The following is a 12206-nucleotide window of genomic DNA, read 5'->3' as shown; positions in this document are numbered from 1 at the left end:
GCTACCCAAAAGCCTAGAACCCAACACAGACCCATCTTAGCTCCAGGAGGCAAAGCCCAGCCTAATAGTTACGGGGGGCCTAGAATCCCACACCCAGCCTAGCAGACCATTGATGTTCCTCCTGGTGGCAGGCCTAAAGGGAGAGATCAAGGCTGCAAGGTGAGGAGGAGGAATTCCAGATTTCAACCCTAGTCCTGGCAGGAGGGGACAAGGATCTGGTGTTTGTGTGGTGATGGGGGAGTGTTCAGTGGGCTAGGAGGCCCTGGTCTAGAAGGTCCATCCTGGGGACTCAGATACCAGGCAAAACATAGCCTGGGGCTTTCTTTGTAAGGACTACCCCTCGGAATCCCAATGGGATGGGAAGCAGTCCCACTGCTGTTGACTTGCTATGTGACTTTGAGTAAGACCCTTCTCTTCTCTGGTCTTACTCTCCCAGAAAGGAAATCAGAAAGTGTTTTGTTTAGACCCACAGACCCAGAAACATAGAAGAAGTGCCTATTGCAGATAGCCCCTTCATTCATTTAATCTTTCATTCATCAAATATTTATTGAACACATATAATAAATAGACTTTAAACAGGGGGATGAAATGGTCGGATTTGTTTTTGTCTGTCACTGAAGATTGGATTAGAGGGGCCCAGTTAGGGCACTGTTGCAACAGTCCAGGAGATGGCAAATGGTAGTGCCACCTTTATAAAGTACAGATATGGTCATTTTGCTCCTCTGCTCAGAATCCTTGTAATGGCTCCCCACTGCCTTCAGGACGAGGATGCAAGGCCTCTTTCCATGTTCTCAGCTTCAGGGAAATACCAATTTCCCATCCAGCAAATGCCCAGCCCCGGCTCATTGTTACTACACCCACCATCCTCCATCACTCTTCCAGCTGTGCTGTTCCCTTTGCCTGGCATGCCGTTTCCTATCTCAGGAACTCTTACTCATCCTTCAGGGTTTGACTCCATCATCACCTCCTCTGTGAAGGCTTCCCAGACTTCCATCCCTCAAACAGAATCTGGTATTCTCATGTCTGTGCACTCTGACAGATGTCTATTAGGCCTTTGCCACATTGTGTAACTTAGTCTGCATATGTTTGTCTCCCTGATTAGCTGTGACTTCCTCAAAGGACAAGATCATCCATGCCTTATTCACCTCTGTGTTGCTGGGTGGGCCCAGAGTAGGCCAGTGAACCACTGACAAGGCCACCTTTATACCTCCTCCAAGTAGCTTTTATTTTTTAAAAATTGTGTTTGTTTGTTTTAATTTTAAGTAAATTACCACATGTGGGGCTCGAACTCACGACCTTAAGACCAAGAGTTGCTTGCTCTACCAACTGACCCAGCCAGGTGCCCCTAAATTAAAAAAAAAATTTAAGGCCCTGGGGCACCTGGGTGTCTCAGTCTGTTGAGCGACCGACTCTTGATTTTGGCTTGGGTCTTGACCTCAGGATCATGGGATCAAGCCCCGTGTTGGGCTCCATGCTCAGCACAGAGTCTGCTTGTCCCTCTCCCTCTGCTCTTCCCCTTGATAGAGTGTGCGCATGCTCTCTCTCTCTCAAATAAATAAAATCTTAAAAAAAAAAAATGGGGGCACCTGGGTGGCTCAGTTGGTTAAGCATCTGACTCATGGTTTCTGCTCAGGTCATGATCTCAGGGTCCTGGGATTGAGTCCCGAGACTGGCTCTGCACTCAGCAAGGAGTCTGCTGGAGATTCTCTCTTTCTCCTTCTCCCTCTGCTCCTCCTCCTGCTCACTCTCTCTCTCTCTCAAATAAATAAATAAAATCTTAAAAAAATTTTAAGGCCCTCATGTTTTAAGTTTTTATTTATTTTTAATTAAAAAAATTTTTTTTTAAGATTTTATTTATTTATTAGAGAGAGAGAGAGCGCATGATCGGGAGGAGGAGCAGAGGGAGAGGTATAAACAGACTACCCCCTGCCCCCTCGCTGCTGAGCGGGGAGCCCGATCTGACCTAGGGCCAATCCCAGGACCCCAAGATCACCACCCAAGTCAGACGCTTAACATACTGAGCCACCCAGGTTCCCCTATTTATTATTTTTTAAAAGTTTTTATTTTAAAGCAATCTCTGCACCCAACGTGGGCCTGGAACTCACAACCCTGAGATCAAGAGTTATATGCTCCCCTGACTGAGCCAACCAGGTGCTCCTTTAAGTTTTCAAAAAATTTTTATTTATTTATTTATATTTTTAATTCCAGTATAAGTAACATTAAAAAAATTTTTTTAACCTCATATTTTAAGTTTTAAACCCAGAACAGAAATGTTTTCCCCCTGCCTCTTAAGCAAAGACATCTTGCCAATCAAGAGTGAATGGACCAAGGAAAGAAATTAACATATGCTAAGAGCCAACTGTAAGGTTAGTTTTGCATACACACTTTTTGTCTCGCCTGATCCTCAGGATAACACTGTGAGCTATTATTACTGATCAACTACATGAAGTTCAGAGAAGTGACCTGCCTAAAGTCACAGAACTAGCTAGAGACAGAACTGTATTCAAACCCTGACAAGACTGACTCCAGGCCACACTCTTTAACGGCCCCAACTCTGTTGTTCTCTTGCTCCTTAATAGCATGAGATCATGGTTACCAGGAGGCTGAAGGTAGTCACCAACAGCCAGTTCTCCAAAGGCCATAATGGATGCAGAAGCAGCCATTACTTGGTGCTAGGTTGTCAAACCTGCTTTTTTGTGCAGATGGGTTAAAGGAGGCCTAGAGGGCAGGGTCTTAGAGTTTCCCAAGGTAGGCTCTGCTTCTGCCATGCTGGCCTTAGTCCAGCAAGTCTCTTACTCTGAAAATCTTACTCTGGGAGGGTCAAGGCCAGCAAACCAAGGCAGGGCCTCCATGCAGGAACATGGTGTGAGCACATGGAGAGCCAGGGCAGAGTCCTGGCCAGCAAGGAAGGGAGAGGTATTGCTCAGGCTTCAGCCCTGACCCCTTCTTCTGGGGCCACACTCTAAGCTCCTGCTCAGAGAGCACTTTGCCAGATCTTGTGGATCCTGAGGCTACCTGGTAGATTGATCCAACCATTGGGGCTGACTCTGAACTACACCATGGCCTCCGATGGTGTAGCTCTCTGAGACATCTAGCTCAGAAAGGCTCTCTGGACTACTCAGCTTCTTCCACTCCATCATTCTTACCTCTCCTCAGCAGAGTCTTCCTGGAGAGTAGGGAGGTCTCTCTCTTCTGGGAAGAATCTAGAACTTGGGGGAGTTTAGGATGAGAAGATATAGGGATACTGGCTGGTTGGTTTGGGGAGGGAACAGGTGTCCCAGGGAATCTCTGGGCACTCTCCGTCCCCCTCATCCCCTGACAACTGAGGCTCAGAAGTCAGACCCATCACCTAACCTAGTCCCGAAGCCCAGGATAGGGGACCTCCCTGGGGAGTGGTCTATAGCCTCTTGCGGTCAGATGAATCAGTCTTGGGGCCTCTCCTGTCCTACAATTGCCCAACCAACCTCCAGGCAGGAACTAGCAGCCTCCCTGGTGACTTCAAGGGCCCTCAGACACTTCCTCCCCAAAGAGCCTCTCTTGGGACCATCAAGTCCCTCCTTCCTACTTTCTGCCCTGCCTCCTCCCCATAGGACAAAAGCTACATGGAGAGCAGCCTGGGGCATCCCCATCACAGCAGCTGTTCCAGGAAATGCTTGCTCCAGGGCCTGCCCAGTCCTTACCTCTAACCATTCCCTGGCCTCAGAGCACCACCATCCAGAATGTAAACTTCCTGGTGGCTCTCAAGCTAAGTATATTTTAAAGTATGGGCTGAATTCTTTTTTCCAGAAGTCAGGGTGGTGAGCCTGACAGTGAGGCATGGCAGAGATCTTCCATGGGATAACAAACTACAAGCTATCACACTTGACAACTCCTACACTTAGCATCGAGACCTCAACAGCTCTGCCTGGTGATCATGTCCTGACAGCATCCGGTTGTGCTAGACATACCACCTTGTGTAATCAGACATAAATCTAGCCCTTAGCTATTAACAGCAAAATTTCTCCCCTCTGACTTAAGCGGCCTTACTTGGTGAGGTTTTGCCAAGGGTACTAATAAGGGTAATCATCATCATCATCATCATCATCATCATCACCCTTTTCAAGTGCTCACTCTGTGCCAAGCACTGTTTTAAGCACCCCACTTAATCTTCATGCCAACCCTATTAGATAGGTACAATTGTCCCCATTTGACAGTTGGGGAAAGTGAGGCTCAGAGATTTGGTAATTTGCCCAAGAGTAAACTGTAATGGTAGAGATACGAAGCCAGGTAACCTGTCTCTGGGATCTTTGCACTTAACTCTGCTGTTCTGCATCCCAAGAAGCTCTGGGAACCTGCTTGCCTCCCCCACAGGTCCTCAGGGGACTATGCAAAGGCATACAAAGAAGCCTACCAGGCTGGGCATGGTGCCTGTGAGGACATAGGCAGGCAGAGAGCAACAAGGCGAGGTGTAGGGATGGCTCTGAAGTTCATTTGCCCAAGGCTGTGAGGTCGCGCTAGACTCAGAAGGGGTCAAGGATGACTGGGAGGATAGTCCTATGGGGGGGAGGGGGGTGTCTCTCTGCCCTTCAGGGAGAAGCCCTTGTCCTCACTGCTGTCCTACATGGAAAGAATGTTGCTAGGAAGAATGGGCCCAGGTCTCTGCTCCAGGCTCCTGAGGCGAATAGAGCCCTCTGCCCGTCCTGGACTAGAGCCTCAACACAGCCCCTTGGACTCCAGGCCTGGTGGTGTGGGGGTAAAGGGGAAGGAAGGAGAATGGCCAAGAGGGCCAATGGAGACATGTGGTCGGGATTGGAGGACATCTCTCAGTGCCGAGTTTATAACCACACTCATCATCAGAAAAGGGGGCCTCACTCTGGGTTTATAAAACTAGTCCCTGCTTCCCCTCTCTTAGCCTCAGCTTCATCATTTATAAAACGGGGCGGGGGGGGGAGAATACAAACTACCCTCCCCAGTGGTGTTGTGAGGAGTAAATGAGATGGCATATACAAAGCACTTAGCATCGTGCTCGCCCGGCATACAGCGGGAGCTCAATAATTGGGAGCTTTTGTACTGGCAGTGCTCTGCTTCTATGACCGGTGAATGAGGGTCTCTGGAGTTATATTATGGGGCTCTGTTCCTATCAACAGTATGGATGGTGGAGTCGAAGTTGCAAGGAGCACCCTGGGCCTAAACTTAGACAGAGAAAGAGAACAGTGAGCAACAAAACCAGCATTCAGAACAATTTCTCCAGGCTGGAATAAAGCAAGATGACATTGTCCTGTGAGCTTCAAGACATTCACACGAAGCAGAGGATGGGGAGAGACCTGACTTGACCCCAGCTCTGGTGAAAGGGATCTGAATGATTTAGTTGATCACAACCTGATGGGAACTAATCATGGGAGAGAAAGGCTCTGGAGCCCAGCAGTCTTAGGCTGCATTAACAGTGTGTCGCGTCCACACTGGGGGAAATAATAGGCCTATTGTGCTGGCGTGGTCAGGCCATATCTGGAATCTTGCATTGCTACACTGACAGGCTGGAATCGGGCCAGGAGGGGGACCAGCACAGTTTCAGCTCCAGGTACTTGCGCTAAGCACTTCCTGTGCATTTTCTTGTTTCATACCCAAAACAACCCTACCAGGTAGTCACCATTAATATCTCCACTTTACATACGGGGAGGGTAACTGAGCTGCTAGGGACCAGCCACACAGCTAGTAAATGGAGGAGCCTGGGGCTTTTCCGAATGGGGTCCTCTTGTCCTTGTACCGGAGGAAGAAAGAGCATGCATCACTGAGCACATATTTATTAGGTTCCTACTGAGTCAGGTCCCAGCTAGTTCAGGGGGACAGCAGTGAAAGAGATGTGGTTCCTGTCTTCCTGGAGTTCACGGTCGGGGGTGGGGGGATCGAAATCACTTGTGATACGGCGTGATGCTACAGGAGTGAAGATTTTAGGGCTGGTGGGATCACGGAGTCCACCGCAGCTGACTCAAACCCAGAGAAGGGAAGAGACAGAAGAGTGTCACACGGCTTGTGGTGTAGCCATGGGGGCCAGTCTGTGCCCTCTGCACGGTATTCAGCTGCTTCGCTTTGGCTCTCTCTGCTCAGCAGTGACCAAGAGCTGTGTGCCAAGATGGGAGCTGCTAGGGCATATGAGGAAGCTTGCTGTGGCCATCCTGGGGTAGCCAGAGCTCATCTCTCCTCCCTGCAATCAGAGATCTCAAGAAAGAAAAAAAGGAGCCTGAAGCTGAGCAATCGCAGGAACAGGGGTGAGTGGCCTTTGAGAATTCCAGCAGCCCCTTCACTAAGTAGAGCAAATGGGCCCCCACCTGACCTCTTGAGTGTCTGGGAAGCCTGGGGTGATGCGGGCATAAGGCACCCGGAGGTGGTAGAAAAGCATGTTTTCTGGATCTGTGTCTGGCGTCTGTCTGTTCCAGACTAATGTCCATCTTCTTTCAAGGACCAGATTACTCAGTCCTCTCTTTCTCAAACCTTTCCTTGATTATTTCAACCCAGAGTGCCACGTCAGCCCTGGATCTCCCAGGGCTTTTTTGTTGGGGAGACATACATACCCCAGTTAGCCTTCTGGTAATTTTTGTTGAGAGGGACAGAGCAGGGCTGTTAAGAGAGAAGGCTCTGGAAAGGGGCAAAACCTGCCAGGTCTGACTCTGCCACATAACAGCTGGTTCACTTCTCTGAGTTTGCATTTCCTCAGCTATAAAATGGGGATGATAGTCCCACGCTCACGTCGTTGCCGAGAGGACTGAATGAGAGCATGTCAAGCATGGAGGAAGCTCTCCATAAAAGGCCACTGTTATCATCATCGTGTGCTAGTGGTCCTGGTCCTGTCTCCTCCCCATGACTCAGGAGCCCCCTGCCAGCAGGGGCAGCGGCTGCGTAGCCTCATCTCCCTCCCCCCTCCCCTTCGCCCAGAGCCCCAGAGAAGCCAGTGTTGGAAAGAGGGAATGGTCCGTCTTGGGGGATGAAAGAGGGACATCAATACTGAAAGTGTCAGCGCTCCATCCTCCAACCAGGTTAGAGGAGAGGGAGACTCGACCTGACTCCTGATTTTAAAGGGGTAGGTGGGCTTCCCAGCCCCTAGCTGTTCCTAGGCGTGGGGGTCAGAAGTCGGGGGCTGTAGGCAAGGCTCAGGGAGAACTCACTCTGGGGGACCTCGGGCAGCTCCCTTCCAGCCTTAGGCCTCAGTTTCCTCGCGCGTGTCAGGTGGGCGTCCCGGTCTTCTCCCGCGGCTGGGAAGAGGCCGCGCGGCCGGATGCCGGCTTTTGAGAACGTGGCTCAGTGGCAGAGCGGCTGGGCGGCTCGGCCCGGCGGGAGGGCGGGCGCGCGGCCGCGGAGATTGGCTGCGGCGGGCCAGCCGGCCCGGGGATTGGATCGGAGAGCGCAGGGCCGAGCCTTTAAGAGGCGCGAGGGGGCGTGCAGGGGAGTGTGAGCCTCAGCCGCCGGCCGGGTTTAGTGGCGCGCGGCGGCCGTGGCGGCGGTGGGCGCGACGGGAGCCCGGGCCCGAGCGGAGGCCCGCGGAGCAGAGGAGCATCCCGGCGTCCCGGCCCCCGGCGGCGTGGCCCGCGGGTCATGGCCAAAGGAGAGGGCGCGGAGAGCGGCTCCGCGGCGGGGCTGCTGCCCACCGGCATCCTCCCAGCCGCTGAACGGCCGGCCCAGGTGAAGGTGAGGGCCCGGCCCCGCCACCCCCGGGCGGAGGGCGGGGGGAGGTGAGGGCGAGCTGAGTTGGGGACGTCGAGGGAGAGGCTTGGTTCCGGGACGCGTTGGGCTAGCCGGGGACAGGCGGGCCCCGCTGCAGGGGAGGCCCGGGGGTGCCCTGGGGACGGGGGCTGATGGAGAAGGTTCGTAGGCACCGGCGCCCCCTTTTGCTCACCCGCACCCCGCGTCTCTACGGAGCTGCCCTGCCAGAAGCTTCACGTGGTGCCCCGGCTCTGCTGAGCGGGTTTCCGTTCTTCTGTGACGAGTGGCTTCGGTTTGACACCCTGGAAGCAAGGCAGACCCCAGAGATCTGGGAAAACCCTGTTAGTTCCCCATCTCTCAGCCCCCTACTCCCCACCCCACAGGCCCACGCTCGCGCCTCAGCTCTGCGGTGAGGGCCGCTCAGGTTCATTCATAAGAACCAGAGCTACTTCCGAGGCGTTTGTGTGAGTGTGGGTGTTGGCGCCCGAGGTGCTTTGCGCGTCTTGACCTTCAACCCCATCCCCAGTTCTCTTGGACCTAATGAAGAACCTAATGAAATCGGGAGGCTCCAGGGGGAGTGGATCCCAGGCAACACATATCTGCCTTTTCCTTTTCGTTTTATTAACCGGTCCCTGCAAGGAGCCAGGGTGAGCAGTTCTGGGGCTACCACATCTGAGTAATCTCCACTTTCCCCCCAGGGCAATCTCAATCTTCCTAGTGCTCCACCTAGATGGGGCCCCGGCACCCAGAGGCCTTTCCTCCCCTCTCCAAGATTCCCTAGGAGCTGGAGATGGGGAATATAGCAAGAGGGAGGGTAGGACAGCTCCTGGGCTGGCCTGAAGCTCTGGCTGCCTACAGGGGCCAGGGTGGCTCAGGGACAGATGAAGGAACAGCTGTGCCCGCAGCCAGCTGGGCTGGGCCCCTACAGCTCTCTAGAGTCTTCACCCAGTAGGCAGGTGGGTCCTGGCCTCTGAACTAGGGCGGGCGCAGGGGCTGGGCTTAGGCGGCTCTTGGCAGCAAGAGGATTTTCAGGTTGTGGCGGCTGGTGCTGGGTGGGGACAGGTCCACTGCTGGAGCACGCTCCCACTCCAACTTGAAAAGAGCATGGCTGAGACCCTGGGGGGAGTCTTTTAGGGATGGTGGGCTGCCAAATTAACTCAGAATCTGGAGATGGGGTGGCTTAGGGGCAATGTCCTCCATATGGATTCCCCTTTTCCAGGTTCCTAAGATAGAGAATACTTTTACCTTCCTTTTCTTGTGGGAAGTGAGCTCTCCATGGGTGGGAACGGGCAAGGCAGACTTGTTCCTCCTGGCAAAGTTGGCTGGAGGGATGGTCCTGCCTCTGGAACATTTTAGGATGGAGGCCAGGATCTTGGGTCTTTTTTCACCCCTTCCTCTTCTTCCCAGAAGGAACCCAAGAAGAAACAACAGTTGTCCATTTGCAACAAGCTTTGCTATGCAGTTGGGGGGGCCCCCTACCAGGTGACAGGCTGTGCCCTGGGGTTCTTCCTGCAGATCTACCTGTTGGATGTGGCTCAGGTAAGTGGGATGAGCCTGCCAGGGCTCCTCCAGCATCCTGAGGTGGGGCGGACTAGGGACTGTCTCATCTGTGAAATGGGAATGGAATCCTTACTTTGCTGCCTCTCAGAGTTGGCAGTGGATGGAGAAATAAGAAGGCTTTGGAAAGTATCCAGCAGGGGAATCTATCCGCTCCAGGAGTCTCAGCTGGCAAGGTCAGGCAACTTCTCCTTGCCTGGCAAGAGCAACAGAACCTGGAGGGGTAGGTGATGGCATGAGGGAGAATGGAGCCTGCTAGTGACACTTGTTTTAAGAAGAGACTGGCACACCATGTCCCCACTGGACAACAGTCAGCTGGCCCCACTCAGGGGTGGCTAGATATTGCCAGGCTTATAGACAAGGCACAGCTCACCTTCACCTAAGAAGCAGAGGCATGTCAGTGGGCAGAGGGGCCCCCAAGTGCCGGGCTCAGGTTAGGTGCCCAGTGTATGGGGTCTTTGACTAGGAGAGGTACTTAGGGTGAACCAGGGTTCTGCTCTGTTTTGAGAAGCTTCGGCCAGGAGCCTGGCATCCTGAGAATTCACCTTGCCTGGATGGGAGAATGGGAAGCTAAACAGCCATGGCTTTGGGGGCTCACACACTGCACCGGCTGTCTTTTCTATGTAACATCTGACTCCGCAAGCAAACCGTCTTAGTTGTATCCATTTCTAGGTGGGGAACACTAAGCCCCATAAAGGACAAATAACTTCATTCAAGCAGCTAGTTTTGGAACAAATCCCATGGGCTGGGTCCCCTAAGTGAGGTGCAAATATGAAGAACCTGCAATCCAAGCGTAGAACTGTTGTCAGGAGTGGGAGGGTAGGGCAAGTCGGATTGGGGTAGCTACAGCGTGGGAGAGGCCACTAGCTTCCCTGCTCCCTGGAGCAAAAGCAATAGTAGAGCCTTGACGGATATAAGGAAGAGTCTTCTCTTCCAAAGAAGCCGTCTCTTTTGGCCTAAAAGGTTTGTGGAGAGGGGAATAGCTTGACTGGATAGTGACAGGCCACTTTCTAAAAGCATCTAAAGATTCCTTTTTCCACACCCAAGATAGAGCTTGACCTGCAAGACAGGGATTTTTAACTCCGGTTCTATAAGAGAGGGATCATAACTCCCATTATACAGATGGGGAAATTGAGGCCCACTGTGGTCACCCAGCAAACGCTCATTCTGATATCAGGTGGTTGGAGCTCAGGGCTATGAGAGCGAAGCAAGGAAAGGATTCTGGATTCATTCTAATGGGTGGGAGTGTTTTCAAGGGCAGTGGAAGGGAGGACATAAGGGAGCAGATCTGGGAAAATGTCTAAGGCACACGCTGCTACTGACTGCTATCAGAGAACTGTTACTATCACCATTAACAGGCAAGTGAAGATGCTTAAGGCCTGGATGAGAGCAGCGCACAATCCCAGGGGCCTGGATGAGATGGGGAGGGGGCCCCTGCTTTTGCCTACCATTGAGGGTTGAGGTGAGTAGAAGGATGAAGGGGTCATCTTCTACCTGTTCCCCATTCCAGGTGGACCCTTTCTCTGCCTCCATCATCCTATTTGTGGGCCGAGCTTGGGACGCCTTCACAGACCCCCTGGTGGGCTTCTGCATTAGCAAATCTTCCTGGACCCGCCTGGGCCGCCTCATGCCCTGGTGAGTAGAAGAGACTCCTTTGAGGTGGCAGAAGGCAGGGCATTTGGCATGTCTACTAACTCTTGATCCTTCCATCTGGCTTGTCACAGACTGTGGGGTGAAGAGAAGAAATGACAAAAAAACCCAAGTGTCGAAACCCTGTCTGAGGCCTCAGCTGCCCCAGGCATGGGCACTGGGATGCCCTGCCAATTCATTCCCAGGCTGGCCAAACTGCTAGACTGAGCAGCGTCCCCTACTCCGGGCACCCCCCCCATTCCTCCCCGAGGCCCATTCCCTTCAGTGAAGCTGGAATTCTAACGTCTCCCACACAGTCATTTCCCATAGTGGCAGAGATAGCGGCTGCATAGTGGTTGAGAGGTTAAACTCTGAAACCAGCCTGCCTCAGTTTCACCACCCCCAGCTGTGCAGCCCTGGGCAAGTCACTTAACATCTCTGAGCCTCAAGTTTCTTCATCTGCAAAGTGGAGATAATAATTATGCCTATCACTTTGGTTAACGTGAAGATCACATATTTTTTATATGTGAAGTACTTAGAACAGTGCTAGGCACATACTAAGTAATATATAATTTGGCACCCCTTCAGAGTAGCTCCTGTTGGGGCAAGGCTGGAGGGTAATGCCCAGAATGGGATAGCAGACCCATAACCTCTGGCCCCTTGGATAATATAAACTACCTTTTCCCTTGATACAGAGCCTGCACTACTCAGCCTCGGGCTACAGGGCAAGGTTGGGGGAGGTAGTACACCATAGATCAGACAGCAAAGGCAGACACACGGGACAGGCTAACAGGCTGGAGCTCTGGTTCCCTCCAGGACATCCTGCTTGGTGGGGGGAGGGGGGTGGACATACCCCTTTCATCTCCAGCCCATCCAGGCTCAAGTGGGCGCCTTCCTGCCCCAGGGGTGCCCATACCTGGTCTCCGGCCTTCAAAGCTCTTCCCACAGCCCCCACCCCACCCCCACAACTTCCTTTCCCACGAGGCCCCCCTCCCGCCACAATCCCGCCAGCCTCTGGCTAAGGCCCAAATTGGGGCCTTTGATCCAGGCTTCATGGCAGGGGGCGGGGGGGGCGGGAGGTAGGAAGGAGGAGAGGGGGGTGGTGGCAGGAAGGCAGGAGAGCCTGCGTTACCTGGACAGGCTGCCCAGGTAGGAGGCAGGCTGGCCGCCCCCCCCCCCCCCGCCCCTCACCTGAGTCCCTGGCAGCCGGTAGGAGGTGGGGCTTTGCTGCCACATCTCCTCATGAGGCATAGCCAATGGGAGGCAGCTACTTAGGACAGGCCTTTGCGGTGGCCACAGCAGCTGGGTTACTTCCAGTCACATTCGGTTTCTCAGCGGAGAGGAGA

At 53.2% G+C, this 12206-nt stretch overlaps 2 protein-coding genes across 14 annotated transcripts in view; one reads left to right on the top strand and one right to left on the bottom strand.

Annotated features, from left to right (window-relative positions):
- The window catches only part of MYCL (MYCL proto-oncogene, bHLH transcription factor), a 35824-nt gene extending 28484 nt beyond the window's left edge, over positions 1–7340 (bottom strand). For all 4 annotated transcript variants that reach the window (XM_035018935.1, XM_035018936.1, XM_035018933.1 and 1 more), the window contains exon 1: positions 7140–7340. The gene's annotated coding sequence lies outside the window, so the exon portion shown is untranslated. The remainder of the gene's footprint in view (positions 1–7139) is intronic.
- A 120-nt stretch (positions 7341–7460) lies between these two features.
- The window catches only part of MFSD2A (major facilitator superfamily domain containing 2A), a 51687-nt gene continuing 46941 nt past the window's right edge, over positions 7461–12206 (top strand). For 9 of the 10 annotated variants that reach the window (XR_004681700.1, XR_004681699.1, XR_004681698.1 and 6 more), the window contains exons 1-3: positions 7461–7659; positions 9082–9213; positions 10742–10866. Coding sequence is in view for 4 of the 10 variants with exons in the window: in XM_035018918.1 (XP_034874809.1) it covers positions 7567–7659; positions 9082–9213; positions 10742–10866 (350 nt within the window). In the remaining 6 variants the exon portion in view is untranslated. The remainder of the gene's footprint in view (positions 7660–9081; positions 9214–10741; positions 10867–12206) is intronic. The other variant, XR_004681701.1, reaches the window with a different exon arrangement.

This window comes from Mirounga leonina, unplaced genomic scaffold (assembly GCF_011800145.1).
Source record: "Mirounga leonina isolate KUSES-001 unplaced genomic scaffold, KU_Mleo_1.0 Mir_173, whole genome shotgun sequence".
NCBI classification, from domain to species: Eukaryota; Metazoa; Chordata; class Mammalia; order Carnivora; family Phocidae; genus Mirounga; species Mirounga leonina.
Note: the sequence above shows the minus strand (reverse complement) of the source record. Positions and strands in the feature narration are given on the sequence as shown.